The 20,198-nt window shown below is 43.6% G+C and overlaps 1 protein-coding gene across 1 annotated transcript in view; it reads right to left on the reverse strand.

The window, feature by feature from the left end:
* The window catches only part of PRKAG2 (protein kinase AMP-activated non-catalytic subunit gamma 2), a 170,652-nt gene that overhangs the window by 129,222 nt on the left and 21,232 nt on the right, over positions 1-20,198 (reverse strand). The window contains 1 exon segment of the mRNA XM_059819051.1: positions 15,091-15,370. Coding sequence (XP_059675034.1) covers positions 15,091-15,370 — 280 coding nt within the window.

Raw genomic sequence — 20,198 nt, forward strand, 5'->3', positions numbered from 1 at the left:
TACCGTGGCCCAATGACAGTATTTTATGCTTTGCATTTGCCACTGCTGAGGTTTGCTCAGCCGTCTCTCTGTGACCTCCAAAGCAGAAGGCAGCAAGATTTAACATTGCTTTTCATGGAGTGCTTACAGTAAATCATTACTGGTGGGTATCCATGGGGCCTTGGGAAAAAAAGAGCATTATTAAATACCTGTTAATTTTTTGTTACAGCGGGTGGATTCCAGGTTTCACTGATGGCAAAAATCCAGCTACTCTGAAGGGAAGCAAATTTTCCCCAGTCTTTCCCGTTACTGCTGTCCTGCTCCCAATCTGACTTGTGCCTTAGTGTTTGAAGAAAGAGTTCTGGATGCCGTTTAGTGAAGTGCTGTAGTGTTTTATTATCTTTTAGGGTAAAGAATTTGGAAGGACTTGGGAAAGAGCTTCAGGCAGAACAGAAACAGGACCAAAGTGCATATACAAAATACAGCACAAAACTCTTCCTGGCAGCTAGATGACAGAGAAGTAAAAAACAATCCACTGCAGATCATTTTTCCAGTCTGGTCCCTGACATGGTTCCTAAGTGAGGAACAATGCACAGTTATCCTGGTGCTCTGCAGCAGCAGACTTCAGCAGCCTGCGAGTTATTTTCCAAAGGAAATTACGTGCTGTTCGGATACTTTCTTTAGTGCCACTTGTTTTATTTAATTAATAATGTCACAGGCTTTGAATATACAAGCAGCCAACTCTCTCTTTCAACAATTGCACCCCAAACATCAGTGCCCCATTCCTGCAAGTCCTTCTGCACTTGGGAACAACTCAGTTTAGCCATGCTGAAGCAAAGGGCATACTCTCCTGTTCCTTGCAGTCACTCCTCCAGAAGAAAATCCAGGTATTGTAACACTAAACGTCATGACAGCATCACCTCAAGAGAGTAAATAATGCTTGAACAGGACAAGAACATATACCACGACCCCATAACTCCCTCCGATCTATGCCAACCACAAAGCAGTGAACATGTGAGGTTCATCTACGCAGCATGATTCTGTTTCCCCTCTCATCAGAGCAGTAGCAGGGGTGAGATTTTGGACACTCTTCCAGCTTTAACAGCTCTGTGGGGAGGAGAAGACACCTTTCTGTTGTAGCACTCCCAATCTTGCAATTTAACCACTGGTAAAAAATTTACATGGAAAAACTACTGATGCTGTTAAAAGAGAGATAAAGATCTTGAAGCAGAAACAAGCTCAACAGGCTCATGTTGTGGCAATGCCTTTTGCTGTTGCCTTCCCCAAGCCTCTTGTAGCTGGGAACTGTAAGAGCACTTGGATGAAGATGTAAAAGCCAGTGAACGGAGGCAGTGCCAGGATGCTCACATTGAAGACGCACAAGTGCATGAGAAAAGCTCACCTCCTCCCAACTCCACACCTCTTCTTAAATACAAAATGCAATAAAAGAATGGAAATGATGGTATGAATACTGAGCATCATGCTCTCTAAGTCTCTTTTCCAAGCACAGGCAAGACCCCCAGCCCAGCCCAGGGCAGCTGGACCCTCTCTTGGCTCTCTCAGCTAAACTAGAGCCAAACTATGGCTGATGGTGCAGCACAGCTGGTCCAGGTCCGTGCTCTGTCAGCATTCCCACTCTTGGTTTGTAGCTGGGCTCTCCAGGGAAGCAGCTGCATGCAGCAGATTTAAGTTTCCCGGTCTGCAGCACAGCTGTCTGCTTTGTAAGCTCCTGCACCGACAACGTTCACTCTACCCATATCCCAGCTTTCCAAACAGAGAGGCTGTGGGGGCTTCCTGTGATTGCCATGGTGGCTTCCACCTACTCCAAACCAAGCTCCAGACACTCTGCCTCAAAGCTCATCCCAAAATGATGGGTCAGTTTAACAGCAGTGTGACTTCTGACCAGTGCTCATCATCAGCTTGTTTGACTTTAAGGCGATTTAATTGCGGTGACATGTCTTTAATAACAAAACCCATGCCAAGAAACTGCAGTTGGAGAAAGAGCTGACCTAAGGCCAGTTTCCCAAGGGTTTTCACTCCCCCCTCCTCTAACTTGCAGCCCCTGGGTGCCACATAAACTCTTCTGAGTCACTGAGGTGGCTGCAGCCACCCAGATCTCCTCCAGCCCCTGCCACAGCCACATGTAACAAGGTGCCTTACTCTGAATTTCACCCTCTGTGATGGCTACATGCTCCTCCACCACCATCGTCTGAGGTTGGGGACAACCCCAGAGTAGCCACCGTCCTTGAGTCCTCAACAGGGTTTACTCTCTAAAAAAAATATCTGAGTTTTCACCTCCCTTCATGACCCTAAACTCTGTGGTTAAAGGAAAAAGCGAAACATCACCATGGGGCCAGGGTCAGAAACTGCCCTGATGACATCTCCCTTGCACGGAAGCTTCATCCCATACCACCACCCTAAATCCAGGGGGATCTTGTCTTTCAGGGTTTATCTGACTGCATGGATATGTGCTACTGTGTTACATGGAGATGCTCCACATAACACGCAGAAATAAGACATGGTGATTTTTTTTGCATTTTCATACTATGATGATTTTCACACAGTCTTCACCCCAATGGTCTGGATAATACGAGCACATAAATCCACTTCTGTTAAGCAAAATGGAAGGAATTATGGTCCATCACAAAGGAATACCAAAGCAACAGCTATTAATTAAATACATTAATGTAATTAAGAAAAATGGTCAATCTCAGTTTCTTTCTTGGTCTTTGTTTCTACAACAAAGACAACCAGGGAAAAAGAAAAATGTTCCTAACTACTGCAACAGAGCCCATATCTGTTACCCCGTAGCCATGGCTTTGACCATATCTCTAGATTCAGAACATCTATCCCTGCCTGTCTTCCCTTACCACTAGCAAGAATTTGCTGATAATCCACGTATTTTTCTGCAGACTGGGCTTCTGATTCAACAAAATCTAGACAGCTGTACAAACTGGTTTGCGCTAATCCCCAACATTTGCTTGAAAGCTTTCCGAGAATGCCAGTGAACATACAAGACGTCAAATCGGTGATAATCCTCATTACTTACTATTTATGTTTTTAATGAGGGAAGGTTCATAATTAGGCTTTTGTCAATGAGAGTGCCTTTGATTCCATCGGAAGTAAGGGCTTTCCTCTGGCTTTGAAGGACAAAACCCAACACTTAGATGCCCATGCAGGAAACTATTCCTTATTACCCATCACCTTCATATGGGTGACTAGTAAATATTGCTGAAATTAGCCAAAATATTTCCTTTTTTCTTGTCTTTTGCTTTTTTTTTTTGGTTAAGAAGGTCTTTTTTTTCCCCAAAGTCAACTGGCTTAGGTGTCTCAGCAAGGATTTATGCTATTAACTTCAGGCACCCAAGTCTGGAAATTATTCCACTATGTTCAGAGCCCAATGGTCAAATGTGACTCTGAGAAAGTCAGATGTAGTAAATCAGATATGTTTAAATGCACATAATACAGCAGAATTTGATCTTCGTATGGGCAGAAACCACATTTTAATTAGCTTCGCAGGAAGGAGCAATACTTTCTTCTAAAAGATGAACAAATTCAGCTAACCGCTCATCTAAATGTTCATGTCGATTCATTTTTGAGGTTCGCTCTCCCGAAGAAGTTTAGGCCAGTGCTGTATTGCAATCAAGCACTGCTGCTGAGGACTCCTATGCAAAACTCCATTTTTATTACCGGGCTAAGTATTTCAGCTGCCATTCGTTCTTCTTGTCTTTCAGAAATCCTTCGAGGTGCACCTAACATGGCCAAGCTTAACACTTCTCTAGGAAACTCTACTTTTTACAGCTTGCACAGAGAGGTGGTAGATGCCCCATCCCTGGAAACATTCAAGGTCAGATTGGACGGGGTTTTGAGCAACCTGATCTAGTTGAAGATGTCCCTGCTCATTGCAGAGGGGTTGGACCAAATGACCTTTCAAGGTCCCTTCCAACCCAAACCATTCTATGATTCTATGAAACACAAAGGAGGCAGGCATTTAATACAGATGCTCAACACAGAATAAATAACACAGGCACTATTTGCCATGTGCAGCTACTCTTGTTTCAGTATTGTTAGTTCATGTGCAATTCTTTCATCTCCTCTCCAGAAAGTCTTAACTTTCATAGCGTTTAGAGGTGGATTTTTTATTTTGCTTTGATTAAAGTCAGTTTTGGCCTCTGACTGCTCGGCGCTACAGGGGGGACACGTTGGCATGCGAGAGGAATTAGAGCAACCGCGTAACTGCAGACAGCATCATCCTGTTGGAGCTGCAGCTCAGGTTGCCAAGCGCAGTTCACTCACCATTAAACAGATCCGTGGAAAGACCGTGAACATGAAGAGCTATGGAAACCTTACACTGAGGTTAAGCAAACAAATCTGACACCAAACCTTCTGCCCAGCTCAGGCAGGCAATGAAGCAGATACATTCATACTGACCCTGAAACAAAATGCTCAGGATTCCCAAATAACGGAATTTGTTGAAGAACATATGATTAGCAGCTAATCTTCACAGGCCTTCCCCAGCAGAAATGAATTGCATGAGGGTCCATGTATTTGTCAACGCAATTAAATGTCTATCATGATATTGAGGGCCATATCCTGACCTGAGGGCAATGGCAAACCCTCCTGGGATGAGGAGAAGAGAAGCTGGTTTCCTGAACAACTGTTGTTACGTATGTCGGATGCTCAAAGCCTAAACCATCGCATCTCCAGGCAGGCACGGCAATCCCAGCCTCTCCATTACAGCAAGGAGGAGCAGCAGGATGCCCACAGGAGGGCACCTATGTTTCACAGTCATATAGGAGCTCCCAGGGAGATGCAGTTTGGGCTCGCACAGTGCGGCACTGTCTGGCGTAGCTACCCACACGCACTTGTCACCGCAGTCCTGTGTCACACGCCTACACGGGGCTTTCAAAGATGCACTTACATTTCGGGCTCTGAGAGCTATAAGCAGCAGGAGATGCTGCAAGAAGCAAAGTACAAAGAAACCCTGTTGCAAACCGCCTTGTTGCCTACCAATAAAATGTGCCTATAGGAACCCTGAGGCAAGCTTCACAATAATTTAGCTAAGAAATTGAGGTGTTTTGATGGTTGATCATCAAAGATGCGGAGCATTTGTTTCGCATATCAAGTACACACAGATCAATATTTTTCCATAGTCTAAGTATTTATTAAAGATGGAGAAGAGTCTTCAAATACTGTGAGAACTGTGACTAAAATGAACATAGCAGAAAACGCATGAAGAAAGAAAATAATTTCTTTTTTTAAAAAAAAAACACCAAACCCCAAACAATCCACAACCCATTTTTTTTTTTAAACTAAAATAAGAAAGATCCTATTTAGATTTCATTAAACGCTTAGTGCTCCATGCTAGAACCAGCCAGCCCTAATAGGAGAGGTGGGCAGTTAGTCTATTGATCCATCCTAGAGATCCCAGGCCCAGGGACCTTGGTAAGCTCACTGCTGGCTCAGTGGTTTTAGGATTATCATAAATCAGTTAGTTCCTGACATTTGGACCTTTCCAGCAATGTTCTGTAGATGCGCTGGTTTAGCTGTTTGGATGGATGACAAATTCTGACATCCAGAAAGTGGACTAAAGAGAAACAACCTGGGGAGAATACCAGTTACAGATTATTGCTTGTAGTATACAGGTGACTCTACAGACTAAGATCTTCCCTTCATAAAGATCGCTATTCAGGACATTACTCTCAAAATTACATTCACTACCACATTCACTACTTACCACAGCATCACACTGTACCCACCATAAATTCTCACCTTGCTGCCCCATCCTTTGCACTTTATTTGTAGAGCATGCACACACGCCCACTTTGCACCACAAACCACTTCATATGCCAGCTGGCAAAGCACAGCCAGGGCTTCCGAGCCTTTTACAACCCTCATCCTGCAAATCGAAAAATGGTGCAAACTTTGGGGAGCATGGACCTCCAGCTAATGTGCATGTGTGGGCCTGTGAGCAATAAAATGCTTTTCTGAACCTGAGTTCTCTGTATGGTGTCGTCCTTCATTCAGTATGTCCCACATTGTGCCAGGGAAGCTTGTCAGAAATTTTGCTGGATTGTCAAAGCACCTGCTATAACAGTTACTGGCTCCTGAGACACATATAATCCATTCAGGATATATAATTAAACAAATTTCTGTAAAGGTTCTGACGGTTGTGAACCATTCATAGGTCAATGTCCAAAAATTAGACCCAAGACTCATTTTCTGACATGAGTAGAAGACTTTGCCTATCCTTTTATTTTAAACTAAGAACATGAGTTCTAGCCTCCTCTAGCTGATGTGTTGATTATTTTAAGCACAATAAAATCCAAATCAATTAACTCACTAGACTAGAAAATCCTAAACCAATTAATTCTAAAAAGTGGCATTTTTGTTCTCCTTTGCTTTGACAAAGGAAACGTGATCTTACTTTAGCCAAATAGAGAGCAGCATGGAAGGACTTAGCTCCACTACACAGATTCAGGAGTATGGGAATTAGTTAGATCAGTGACATTAATGTAACTTTGCTATTACACAACTTCCTTTCACGTCTGTCAAACTGCAAGTACAAAAGGATTCTTGAAAGATCTCCTAATCCAGCCTGATATTTACGTGACTTATTATGGCGATGGGGAAAAACAAATCCTAAACCTGGTACCATGCACAGCTTTATACTAGAAGAGATCTTCTGTGCTTTTCCACTTCCCCTCCTCCCAGTAACAACCAATGTGCATTTAAATTTCATGTATACACCAAATGGGCCAATGACAACTCCATAGTTGGATGACCACTACACAAGCTGCTGTAAGGTGCTCCAACGAGTGATTGAATTAGAATGGATGCTACGGGCCGTCCTTGCCAATTCACAGATCTGCCAGTGACTGCTGGAAGTGATGTTGTGCTGAAGCAGATGCTGGAAGCTCATGTGATGGTTTATACCAGCTCAGCTGTGAGGCTGCAGTGTCTGCCCATGCCTACTTCCCATACAAATGGACTACTAGAAATAGGAGAAACATCTTCCCTGGAAGTCCACAGAAAAAGCATAAATGACATTTACTGTAACAGAAGTTGGACTAGGTATCCACAGTCCTCAGCCTGCTAAATCTTGCTTCTTTCTCTATTAATGTTGCCTCTACCACCTTTCCCAAGGGCATATTACAAAATCACTGATGATTCCTAGGCAATATCAAATGCGAAAGGCCCTTCTCATGCTCCTGGGCTAATACAGAAGACTACAAGGGTCTCTGAAGGCATTACACAAACAGAAGTCCTGTCTCGTCTCCCCACATTATTCAGTCACTACCAGGTGTGGTGATAATTCGGCGCACATGAGGTGTCCCAGAAGAAGAGGCTGCAGAGCCCTCTGCCTTGCTTGGAGGTGGCCAGTGCTCTGCTCAACCCACCAAGGACACTTGCTGGCTCCCGAGTCCCGCCCCATCCATCCACGGTTCACAGCCTTGCGGCCCAAAAGAGGTCTCAGTTACCTTCAGTTGGCTTTACGGTCAATGGGAAAACAAAATACACAAGGGAAACCAGGGGACAAACCTAGTCATCCGTGCAGGCAAGTAGCGGAGTCTGTGTGAAGTCTTTAAAACCCTCTCAGTCTAATCATCGGTTATCACCAGGGCTCTCCTTCGAGATGCTTTCACAGCCCCAAAGGTTGCATAAAGCAAAGGCTCATTTCCACAAAGCCTGCATATTGAGACATGAGAGTGATCAACACCTCGCCCTATTGATTCTCACAATTCACAGTGATTTACCATCATTATTATGGTTTTATTTTCTTTTGAAAATCAGTGTTTTCATTTGGTACCAGCTCAGTCAAAACTCACACTGATCCAACAAGGGCTACAAAAGAACTATAGGCTGCTGGATCGAGCCAGGGATTTAGCTATACTTAAAATAGTACACATACTATATTCCCCAAACTAAGCATTTTTCTGCCTTGTGATCAGGTTCTTTCATTCCACATTTTTCCAGATCAGAAAACCAAATGATTCAACATTTATCATGTTTATTCAGCCCATTTTTGAGGCATTTTCCATGGACTTTATCTAAGAAGCTGAGAACCCATGATATCTGTAAAGCTTGGATCTGATACCTTAAGTGATTAATAATACTTCAGACTCTAACCACATATCAAAAGAGCTCTGATGCACAACACATTTTCAGTGGGATCATGGCAAGCATTCACTAAGATTCAGATAAAGCAATGTACTTAACATGAAATATGTGAACAAACCTACTAAAATAAACAAGATTTCTCCAGCACTTATAACCAAATACTTGCTTAGGGACCAAATTCTGAAATGATTGATGTAAATGGAAAATAGACACCTAAATATGTTTGAAAATCTGCTCCTATATGTATTCCTGGATTTTTAAGCTACAGATAGTTTTTAAAAAAACAACCCACAACCACAAAAAAATCCCCCACAACTTATTTCCAAATGGTTTCCTGTGATTAGATAGCTTGAGACTTCAAAACTCTCTCTTTAGCTTTACTGTTGCTTACATTACTATCTGTGGGGGAACAAAGTCACCTGCACGAGCACTGCCCTGCAGACATCTCTTATCAAAGGACACAAAGAAGACCACCAGTGAAAGGCCACCAAAGTTCATCAACCTTTGGAGATGTTCAAGCTGTAGTTTCTATTTCCCCTGCGTGCCAGCGGCAGTCTCTAAAAGAGCAAATATAAAACTAAGGTCTTGTATATACATCACAAGAAATAATAACTTGGTTGTTATTTAAAAGTCTGATCATTTATAGCATGTTCCATATTTTAAATCCAGGGAAAGAGATAGAAAATGGGAATGAATATGATCACAGGTCTGTCCCACACCCTACACATGAAAGTTAAGAGTCTAAAAAACTTCCCCTTTTTTTTTGCATCATTGCATCTAAATCATTAGCAATTTGAAGATACTCTGAAAAATCCTTCTTGCCTAGAAAGAGTGGTGAAGAATATAAAAGCGTACTGGATGTACTCCACCTATGCAGATAACACTGACCATGGGAAGCTAAGGTTAAATGGGAAGTGTATTGAAGGATATCTCCAAATAAACTAAGACCAATCACCACGGGCACATTTTAACCAGAAAAGTCATCTGCTGCTGACAGCAGATGTCGGTAACTGGCAGGAGAAACGGTGCTGAATGCGGCTGGTCTTTGGCCATGCAAAGCTGTGTGCACCACCAGCTCAGCTGCAGCGGTGCTGACACATGTTGTTTGCAAAAAGTCATTTTTTTAGTGTAGATGAGCCCAAAATGAACAGTGTTGGTCCCCTGTCTGCCTCTGCGGGCAAAGCAAGCTTGAAAAATTATGATTAGATATTTTTGCACAGCAGTACTGGAAAATAAACCGAGACATATGACTCTGCTCCTCTCCTAGGTTTTATGGGATGATGGCGGAAGAGCCTATGCCAACCTACCAAGGTGAACCTGGACCCAGCAGCCCCGTCCTTCCTCAACATGCTCCCCTTGTCCTGCATGGTGAGGGTAGTCACAGCCAGAAAACAAAGCTGGCCCGTGGCCTTTCCCTCCAGCATCCCACCCTCCTGCCCATTCAGAAGGCAGGGGAACTGTGAACAGAGATGGAAAACTGAGGATGAAAGTGGCCTCAGCTATCCAGCATCCCGATGCACGTTATAATCGATGGTTCTCTACAGTTGTGGTCCAAAGGCTGGGAGGGTCCAAGAGTATGGGACAAATTTATTGATTTAGCAAGGAAAAATCCAAATATAGACTCCAGTAACTGGCACGACAGAGGACATGCCATTGCACAGCGCTAAGTGTCGTGGGAAGGTATTCCTAAAGAGTAATGGTGAGAAACAGCTTGAGCCAAAGGTACGCGAACTGCCTACGCCTGGCTGCTGACCCTCCACATCAGCCTGTCTTGGACTAAACCTCACTTCAGTGCAAGTTGTTACCTAAATGTCACGAATACATATTAAAGTCTGAGAGGAAATGAATTTCAGTTTAAAACTTGAAGAAAAGCCTTAGCACTGATCAGCCACAGTCAGGAGACCTTCAAGGGAGCAGAGGTGAATGTGGCAACGTGAAACCCTGCAGGGTTTTCCCCATTTCTTCCCTGAGGTATTGGAAATGAGAGCTACTTGCTCCATCTATGGGTAAAAACTAGTACAGTCATAAGCTTTTCTTGTAGAGTGCATAGTCTAACCACAAAACGTTCTCCAAGCAAATAAATTATTAGAATGAATAAACCATATGACAACATTTCTGTATTGCATCTTGCATTCTTCTGAAAAAACACTATCTGGAGTACCAGGAGTCCTCCTTATGGATTATTTCAGGCACCACAGTTAATAGTATTGAATTTCAGAAGGAGCAAAATTACTAAGAGAAAGCAGAAAATTAAAACTTTACATCGAAAAACATCTCCTTCCTCAAATACGCTGCAAATTCACTGTGATTCAAATCTGACCACCGGCTTCAAGGTGTTTGCAAGCTGCATAATTTTAGGTTCAAAGTTCTACAAACAACATTTATTCTGAGCTACATTTCTTTTTCGATCCCATCCACCACAGTGCAAAGCTTTAGGTCAGTAGAAAACTTTTAATTGATCTCCTTTGCTGTTAAAACTGGCAGCACCATCAATGTGTCATAAATATTGCTGTTACCTGAACTGATGTTTTTGGAAGGGGAAGCAAGACTGGAAAATGCCCTGTTGTCCTTCAAACAGGGCATTCGGCCCCATGGAAAGAGCTACATTTTAATGACTTAAATTTCATACAACCATGTACTTTTAAGAAAATATTCAGGGTACTTGATTTTAGCCTATTTGCAGGGGTAGCTCCCTAATTTCCACTCAGTAAAATAAAGCTCTCCTCATCTATTTGTATATGTATACGAAGGGAGAGCTCATGCAAGACCGTGGAAAAGCGTGATCTGAATTGTGTTTTCCCCCAGTGCAGGTCATCCTCCTGCATTTACTTTGGATCACCTCACTTTGCTTTACTGAGAGTGAATTTGTGCCAATTCTTCTTTCTTTTAGCATTATACCTGCTCACATAAACCTCTACACAAGAGAAATGCACTGCCATTCATCCCAAACCCATATTCAGTTTTCAGTTTTCAATTATTGGTCTAACAGTGCACTTGTACAGAAACCCAACACATAAAGAGCTGTCTTGGACTTTTCTGTGGTGAACTTCCTGAACCGAAGGGGCTGTGCCAGTGGCCAAGCACACACCTCACCCAAAACAGGTCCCTGCAGAGCCTCTGCCGGGGGGCCCCAAGGTGGGTTTGTTGTCTTTTCAGAGGTGGGATGCTGGACGTGAAGCCCCAACCAGCGGTTTACTGTTTCGAAGCTGTACTTACAAAATACCTGAAGTGCCTGGCAGCCAAGTACATGCTGTGGGAAGATATTTTTCCTTTCAAGGCAAACCTTTCGTCAGATCAGAGCCGTGGGGTTATGACCAGATGCTGAACTGGGGCAACCAAGGGGAAAAGACACAAAGATGAGCTTTTGGCTAGTGCCAAAACAAGCGATAAAATATTAAAGATGAGCAAAAGCTTTAAACTCCCAGCCTTAAGTGGAAAATGTTTTAAGCCTCATGTCTGCAAATCACTTTCTGTTTTAATATCGTCCTGCCCTAACCATTAACACCCTTCCTAAACTGCATATATTCAAAAGGCAAAATAACTTAGCTGGGAAAAGAGCAACTACATGGGAAAGAAAGCGCCGTGAATACCACACATAGCCTTTAAAATGAAAACAAGCTAGGAAGAAGTTGCTTCCAAGAAAAACAAGGAATATGCAGAGTAACAGGTTAGTCTGTTTTGGACAATGCGTGGGAGGAGGAAGTGGAGGGAAGACGCGGTATGTTATTTAAAACAAAGACAGCACATACTTCCCCCACATAGTGCTCCATGATGATAGGGAAAGGAGTACAGAACGGACTCATTTCAGATGAAGTGGGGGACAAAAAACCCCCAAACCCCTATGAACTCTTACCTGGTGCTTTTTTTTTAAATTGCAGATTGCCTGGATAAAATACAGATTAGCTATAAATCTGAAGCAAAGGCTCCAGTGCAGTTTCCCAGAACAGCTGAGGCTGGAAGGGACCTCTGGAGGTCTCTGGTGCCACCCCTGCTCAAAGCAGGGCTTCAACTTCAAACTGAGGTGCGCAGAGCCTTCCCAGCTGACATTAAAATCTGCACGGGTAGCAATTTCACAGCCCCTCTGGACCCCTGCTCTGATGCCGTATCACCCCCATCAAGAACATTTTTCTTACACCTGCCTGGAGTTCCCCTCACTGCCTCCCGCCCTTCCACTCGGCATCCCTGAGATGCCCGGCACTGCCGTCTCCATAACCCCGTTTGGTAACTGAAGACAGCAAAAAGGTCTTCTCCTTCTTCTTCTTCCCCCTACACCACGTGCCCCAGCTCCTGACCAACGTAGTGGCCCTGTGCTGGACCAGTACGTCCCTGTCTCTCTTGTACTGGGGAGCCCAGAATTGGACCCAGCACTGCAGATGTGTCTCACCAGAGCTGAGCAGATGGGGAAGATCACCTCCCTTGGCATGCTGGTGATGCTCCTCCTACTACAGCCTAGCACACGGTTAATCTTCATTTTAATACTATTAACCCAGCACCAGCAGGGCTGTAAAGGCAGACAAGCACAGCAAGTCCATCTGATTTCAATGCACTCAGTTTCAGAACTGATAAAGCAACCTAAGTCCCATTCACTTTTAACACAGGTATTCCAAACTGCTGGAGAAAATGGGATTTTAATCACGCAGGCTGTGACAATTTTGAGCAGTGAAGCATTTATGCACCTTCAGAAACGTGGAGACACGTGCTGGTTTAGATCTCCTCAGAGATCTTCAGTGCAGCATCTGTGCAAAGGTCTGAGATACCTGATCTGAGGAGTCTCTGAGAAGTCTTGTCACTCAGGAAATGCTGTTCAAGCCACAGAGACTTTGTTTTGAGTGGGACGTAACCAATTAACTTAGTGCTTCATAATACATAGGGTTATTCTTTATTTGCAAAGTAGCAGAATGCAGAAGTTTTGCTTGTGAAAAACTACATAATACAACAGAAATGCTAACCCATACATTTCTTGAAGTCCTGAAAAGGATTTGTTAAATAAAGTTCAATAAAATTTAATTAAATATAGTAAACCCTAAGAGTGTAATTCATTACCAACCCATTCAGCACATTCTGAATAAAATCTACTTTAACGTGGTAGGGAAGGGTATGTATCTGCATTAGTCTTTCTGTAAGAGAGCTAAACAATGTGAAAGCATGTGGTAAGAAATGCTCTGTTTTGCAAAAAGCTGCAGAACGGGAAGAGTTATCAATTAAAACACCAATTTTAATCATCACACCCTTTCCAAGACGCTGTCTCTCCTGCCTGATAACCAGAAGACCACCAACACCCAAGTCCAGCGCAATTCCTGCAACCCTCTCTGGAGGGAGGTCTCAGCAGGGTCATGGGTATCTTCCGTTAGCTCAAAAATAGCATGGCCCCATTCCAAGCCTGTTCCTATGACAGTGATGTGACCTTATCAAAAGGATTTTGCTGACTACTGGAAGATTCCTTTATTTAATATTCTGTTGTACCCAGCTAGGACTTAAACAGTGCTGTTTGCTTGGATAACTTGATTTAAAAGTCGCAAAATGGCTTTGCTATGCAGTGTATATTGCTGTTATCCATGCAGCAGTGAGCCCTTCTCTGTGTACTCAATCAGCGGCATATTGCCTATGCAACATTAATATGTCCAATATGTGGACTAGCAAAAAGAGTTTAAATGAACTTTAATTATTGTGAGGCTTGAAAAAGAGGGGAGCATAAAAAGCATACTTAGACTTTAAGCAGAGAACAAATGTCCTTGAATAGAAATGATGCTTGGAGTCCTTCAGAGACACTGACTCTGCTACTTTCAATCTCCTGAAGGTGTTTTAGAGAGAGGCAAGGACTAGAAAAAATGCCATTTCAATTAAGCTGCAACAGAACTTCTGATAAACATAAAGAAAAATCCTACATGGGTTTGCATAGCTGTATTCTTATGCATAAAAGTCACTACGAAATTACTTGTTCTAATTAAAACCAATGTTTTTAAGGGAAATTCTGATGAAGAAAAACAAGAAGGTCCCTCTGTACTATTTAAAAGTCACTGAAAGCTATCAACACATCACAGGAAACATATAGTCAAATGTAGGTATATGCATCACTAATTCTGCACCTACATTGTCACAGGATATTTAACAACAATTTATCATTGACTTATTTCTTCTGTTCACAGAAGGAAAACTTGCTGTGGTCTGACAATCCAGCACCCCCAGTGCTCTCTTTCCCCTGTAACTCTGTCCCTTTCCTACAGCCACTAACCCCTTGGGTAGACCAGGTTTGGTTGGTAGACCAGCACTGGGAGCCTTTATTCAGCAAGAAAGATTTAAAATTGAAGTCTTTTCTCAATCCGCTCATTTCTGAGTCCTAATGGTGTGTTAGCCCACAGGCTGCTAAAGAGGTAAAATTTGTGCCCTATATAAAGCAAGCAAGTGCTGTGAACCATGGAGGTCTATGATGTCTTTGATATTCTGGCAGAGGAGCTCAAATGCTCCCTGAATGGTCATTTGATTGGAAACACATATCATTTATTTCTATTCAGTAAAGTTCTCTTCCCCCCCTTACAATAGGGCAAAGAAATACCAATTAAAAAACCAGCTGAAATTCTCTATGGAGTCTACAGAAGCAACCTTTCCTTAGCTCCAGAGATGACGTCCTTTCTGTGCCCAGCTCCACCACAAACCCCACGAACATCTCCAGCTGTTCGCGAGCCCCGGTGCTGATGTCCAACCAGCCTTGGTTAAACGACCCAGAAAACTCCCACTAACGTGGACGCAGGATTTCTAAGCAAAGCTTTGAAGTGTGATTTCCCTCCTCAGCTCTGCGTAGGTGTCTGTGGCTCTGCAGAGGTCATACCCTAATGGCCAGCATGTCAGAAACCCAAAACACATGGTCAGTGAAAGCGATAATGAACAATTAGCACATGCCTCATCTGCACTTACTTCACTACCGCAGGTAAAGAATGGGCCAAGCCCAGAGGTACCGTGTATCTTCCTGAAATAACATGAGCAATTTCTTACTTTTTCTTGATCTGGAGAAAAACTTGATGCCCCCAGGAGAGGTAGACGGGTTAGAATTGGGGGAAGACTCTTTGGAGGAGGACCTGAAGATCCCACTGAAGCTCATTCGGCGAGGGGAGCGTGGGGGAGACTCCTGGTAGGGGAAGGGGAACACTGTTTTGGGTGAGCCAGGGCTATGTTTGGATCTCACAGGGGCAGAAACAGGGCTGGAAGGTCGGTTCTGGAGCCCTTTTGAGAAAAAGCTTTTTGAAGGACTGCTGGCAGAGTAGCTTTCTTCCACCTGAGAAGGAGAGAAAAAGGAAGAAAAAAGAAAAATCACCATTAATTCAGTTCAGCTTGGGTGATCAGGATCTCTGAACTTGCTTCAACACAGTCAACCCCTGTTTATTTGGGTGGTGGATTAGCCAGACCTCAACTTCCCCAGCGCCTGCCTGCACTGACACGCAGGTGCATGTGTGCCACCTCTCTGGGCTCCGTGCTGCCCCTCGCTCTTAAAGACACCCTGAATTTCACACAAAATTTCAACATGTGTGCATACATTCTATTAGCACACATATAATGCAGGATTTTCTTTACTGGTTTTATTTGCCACACATCCCTCTTCCTTCCCCAGCCAACTGAAAGATGACTGGCAATGAATTTATTTAAGGCAATGAATGATCGCCATTAAGGAAACACAGCACCCCAAAGTCTCCCTCCCGAATTTAAGCACCCATCTATGGTACTTAAATCTCCATCACACCATGCGACACAGCACAGTGCACAAGTTCCCAAGCACCTGGCAGGTCTCTACAATGCCGGACACAGCCACAACTGTGGGATTGCAACTCCGGTCCCAAAACAGAGGAACCATTTGAGAGTGGTGACGTTCCTGCTAATTACCCCAGCCTCGAGCTTGGGTATGACCTTTCTAACAGCTGTATCTCTTTTGGGACCCGTGCTGGCTTTCCAGCTAGTGTGAATAGCTGGGCGCAACACAGCACTGCGCTGTGTGGGCTCGCCCAGCGAGGGGAGATAAAAATCCAGAAAAACAAAAAAAAAGGAGCAAAGATGAAATTCTTCCCACATCCAATTAACAGAAGCTGATCCAAAAGCTCTGTGATACTTGCCTGTGCCTGGGCTATATGCAGAGTTTATTTCCTTCTGGATGCACAAAGTACTTCTGTGGGCATGAGACTGTTTTTTTAGCTGAGGGCATTTCTCATGAATGAAGGGCCCTGTTCCTGGCAAAAGGCAGCGGTAGGTTTCAGGTCTCCAGGGAACGCGTAAGAAAAGGCCATGGCGTATGTGCCCACGGGCAAGGTGTGCCGCTGACTTTCAAGCCCCTTGCACGCCTGCGCCTCTCCTCCCTATTACTCAAAACAAATGGGGAGGTATGGAGCAGACAGCAACTTCTACCTGCAAAGATGCCAGGTACACCTGATATGTGCCAGTCTAGTTAGGTATGGGTTGTGTTGCCATGGGAGTCATTGTAGAGAAAAATAATAACTTTTATTAGAATGACTTAGATGAAAGAAGAGATAAAAGAAAGCCTCATAGGTACATATGCCCTCTTTCGGGTCAGTAAAGGGCTTGTGTATATGAATCCAGCTAAAAATGGTCAGCTGAGTTTAAAACACATATGCAACTAACTCCCTTTTCAAAATAATGCTTAGCTACAGCTCCAAAACACTTGTAGAAATACTCATGAGCAAGCACAATGGCCAAATAGCTGCTCCCTCCATAACACAGGATCCCACTTTTTGTAATCCTTTCTGTCTCCTGCACACGCACTTTGGACCAGCTCCTCTTTCCACTTGGGATCGGACAGAGCTGGAATGGGTTCTGCTCCGTGGGAATTGCAGAAGGGCCTGCAGAGAGCGTGGTCCCTCTTTTGGGAAGGTTTCTAACCTAAAAGGCACTTGGGCCGGGAGATGGACACAAATAGCGTGGGTCACTAGGAGGGGCACGGAGCCGCGCTGGCACAGTCCCGGACAGCTGATGAATTCTGTTCTATGCTCCACTGTGCAGCACGGAGATGTCTGACAAGAGGCACAACTGCTTCTTATACCTGCACACTTGTTTTTGACAGTGTGGACAAAAATATCTCAAAAATATACCTGTCCTTTTGCAGATGAATTAGGGGAGCAGTGAATTAGGGGAGCAGTTGCCCTCCAGGGGAAACTTTTGGAAAGGATAAATCAATTGTAACTGAAGCACTGGGCACCAAACACTCTGTCAGTATCCATTAGAGAAGAAAAAAGTAGTGTTTCATGCTTAATGCAGTGCCTGAGCCTCAGGTTTACCTCCCAGCTCTGTCACGGATTCTGTGTGTAATCTTGGAAACTCATTTCATATTACACATCTATTCTGCCGTATCTCCTTTATTCCCACTCTAAGTCCTCTGGCACAGAGACCATCTCCTGGCGAGTATTTGTCAAGAGGAACAGGGCACAATCCCTCGACTGAGACCTGGAATAATAACCACGCTATAAGTAAATTAATAAACAAATAGCACTTCTGTCATGGGTAAATAGTCCCAGAGTGGTAGCTTTTTCATAAAAGCTCATTAACTTTACTAAAATATCATCTGTAAATCATCTGAGACTCCTTATACATTGTTCTCTTCACAACTACATAGTCCAGGAAACAACCAAGTAGCGTAAGGGCACCTCCTTTTGCATTGCGATTTAAAGAGGTCTGTTGCCAAATCTGCCGCCTGCAGGTGGGGCGTAAGAATATTTTCCATTTCATTTTAACCGTAATACAAACCTGCCATTGCTACTGCAATTTAGGACTGTTTTCAGGATGGTAATTTCATTATAATTTTTCCCAAAGTGACAAGCCATGACATTTGTAAAGCCAGCAGAAGGATGTCATTCTGGTGCTACCCTTAATATTTCACGTTACCTTTTTTGCATGCTTGTTTGGTTATAATGGCACACTGATAGGAGTCACTTTTAAAACACTATGGTATTGTCATGTGCTAAAGCAGTTCTAGAAATGTAAAATGCCAAGCAACAATTTGTCAAATAACGTCAGTATTCCCTTGTATGCACAAGTCAAACACAAAAGCAAATGGTTCTCAAATTCTGAGCAGAAGCAGCGGGATGTTTTTATTTATTGCAATCACAACCAGTTGCTTTCTCTCCATCGCGCCAGGCAGATGAATTAGCTAATTGTCGGAGCACCAGAGGCACGCTGCTAAATACACATGTGCATGCTACTAAATTAAAGGAAATTACTACATTGAATTCTTCCCCAGCCGCTCCACACGCTAATTACACACAGGTTACACCCACCATCAAAGCGGATAAATACCTGTGATTTCATTTTGGGAATTACAACAGCACTGCTTTCTTAGAATATTGTTCAAGGCTAATGGACTGTGAGTTGTAAAAGATGATTAGGTGCTTCTATGAGTAACATCAGCAGCAACAACAGTTGTTACAGCGTATATAAAAGTCACAAGGCAATGTTAATTTTCATGCTTCAGCTGGGAATGTGGAAGAATCTCCGCTGTGGAATAAACTCCACCACCCTATGCAGACTCGGTGTGACACACCGGCAGTGGTGCTGGAGGCAGGTTACACAGCTAGATGGATCATCAGCCTGTTCTTCATGCTTTTTGGACTCATTTCCTTAAGCTATGACAGGCAGGTGGGCACAAAACGCCCACATGTGCTTCAGAAAGATAACTATTCCCCCAGCTGAGCTGTAGCAGCAAAAAAAAGTATTGCATCCTGGTTTCTCACATCAATAACCCTCGTACATCAGTTTGTGATGGTCCAGGAAAAGCAGTAGGTGAGAATGGGCAGAAATATGAAATACACCTAATAAATGCACGTGATGATACAGCTCATCTGACCCTGACTGGGTTATTGGCCTTTTGGAGATAAGGAATCCAAACACACAATGAAAGTACAATACAAATCAATGCACAAATAAGGTCTAATCAAACAAATTGAAAAATTCCTCTAAGTATGAAGACTGTTCACCTAATTAAAAAAAAACACCAACCAACCAACAACAAAACATTCCCTGTGGTGGCTTTGTGCAGAGCATATATGGGATCTTTGAGGTCTATGCCTAACCTTGGACTCCTTAACCCTTAAAACTGGTTATGTTGGAGAGAAATGTCAGCTCCTGACTGTACGTCTGCAGAGGAATAGGGCTAAATTAGCAGCTTGGTAATAGTGCCAGTGCAACCCTACCCTCAGACTACGGCAATGTGCTCCTGAGGTTAAGCAACCAAGCAGAGCCCTGTGTTATATCAGATGCGCTGTTTCTATCAACTGACTTTGTTCAAGGCTAAACCAGTTACCTTGAATAGCACTGAGTAAACATATCCTAAAATGCTGCAAGACACTACCAGTTTTCATGCTTCAGAGCACAAAAGGATCCTCAGCTGGGGACCAGGGAGAGGCTTTGCTCTGTTGTATAAACCAAAAGATCTTAGGCAGGTTTCTAAAATAAATTCAGAACTGGCCACCGTTGAAAATAAAGCAACAAAACAAGACATGTAAAGTGATAGCGTGGCACTTGCCCCAAGCTGGGTAGCTCTGGAAGGTTTCAACTCAAGAAATAGCATCCTGAAAGTTGCCCCCGGCATTTCACCTGGACATGGGGATCTTTCCCTTCTTCCTAATCTCTTCTTTCTTTCTCACAGCTACACACATTAATGGCCCAGAGCCATCCTGTGATGGACCAGCAGACCCACATCTTCATTTTCAACAGATAAACTCCTAGATGACAAAATCCCAACATAAACCACTACCAGTCCCAGTCTACCCTATGCCAGTGAATGAAACAGCTGGACACAGGCTGAAACCATTGAACGGAGGTCCATACAGCTTCCCTGCTCAGTCACCATCTGATGGGGATTTAGTCTGTGCCATGAGCACTCTGCAGGTGCCACCTGGGCTCGAGGAGAGGTCAAGCCAGGGAGTGCCCCAGGTTGCACATGGCCACCCTGCTCTAGTGGGTGCAAGAGTCTGGCTCTGCAACACAACTGTGCCCAAGCCCTTCATCTCCAGGCCAAGAGAAGGGTCCCTGACCTCTTTTATTTACTGCTACTGTTGACATATCCCAAGTGAACAACCTTGTATCTTGTGCTGTTAAGAATTATC

The sequence above is a fragment of the Gavia stellata genome, chromosome 6 (assembly GCF_030936135.1).
Source record: "Gavia stellata isolate bGavSte3 chromosome 6, bGavSte3.hap2, whole genome shotgun sequence".
NCBI lineage: Eukaryota > Metazoa > Chordata > Aves > Gaviiformes > Gaviidae > Gavia > Gavia stellata.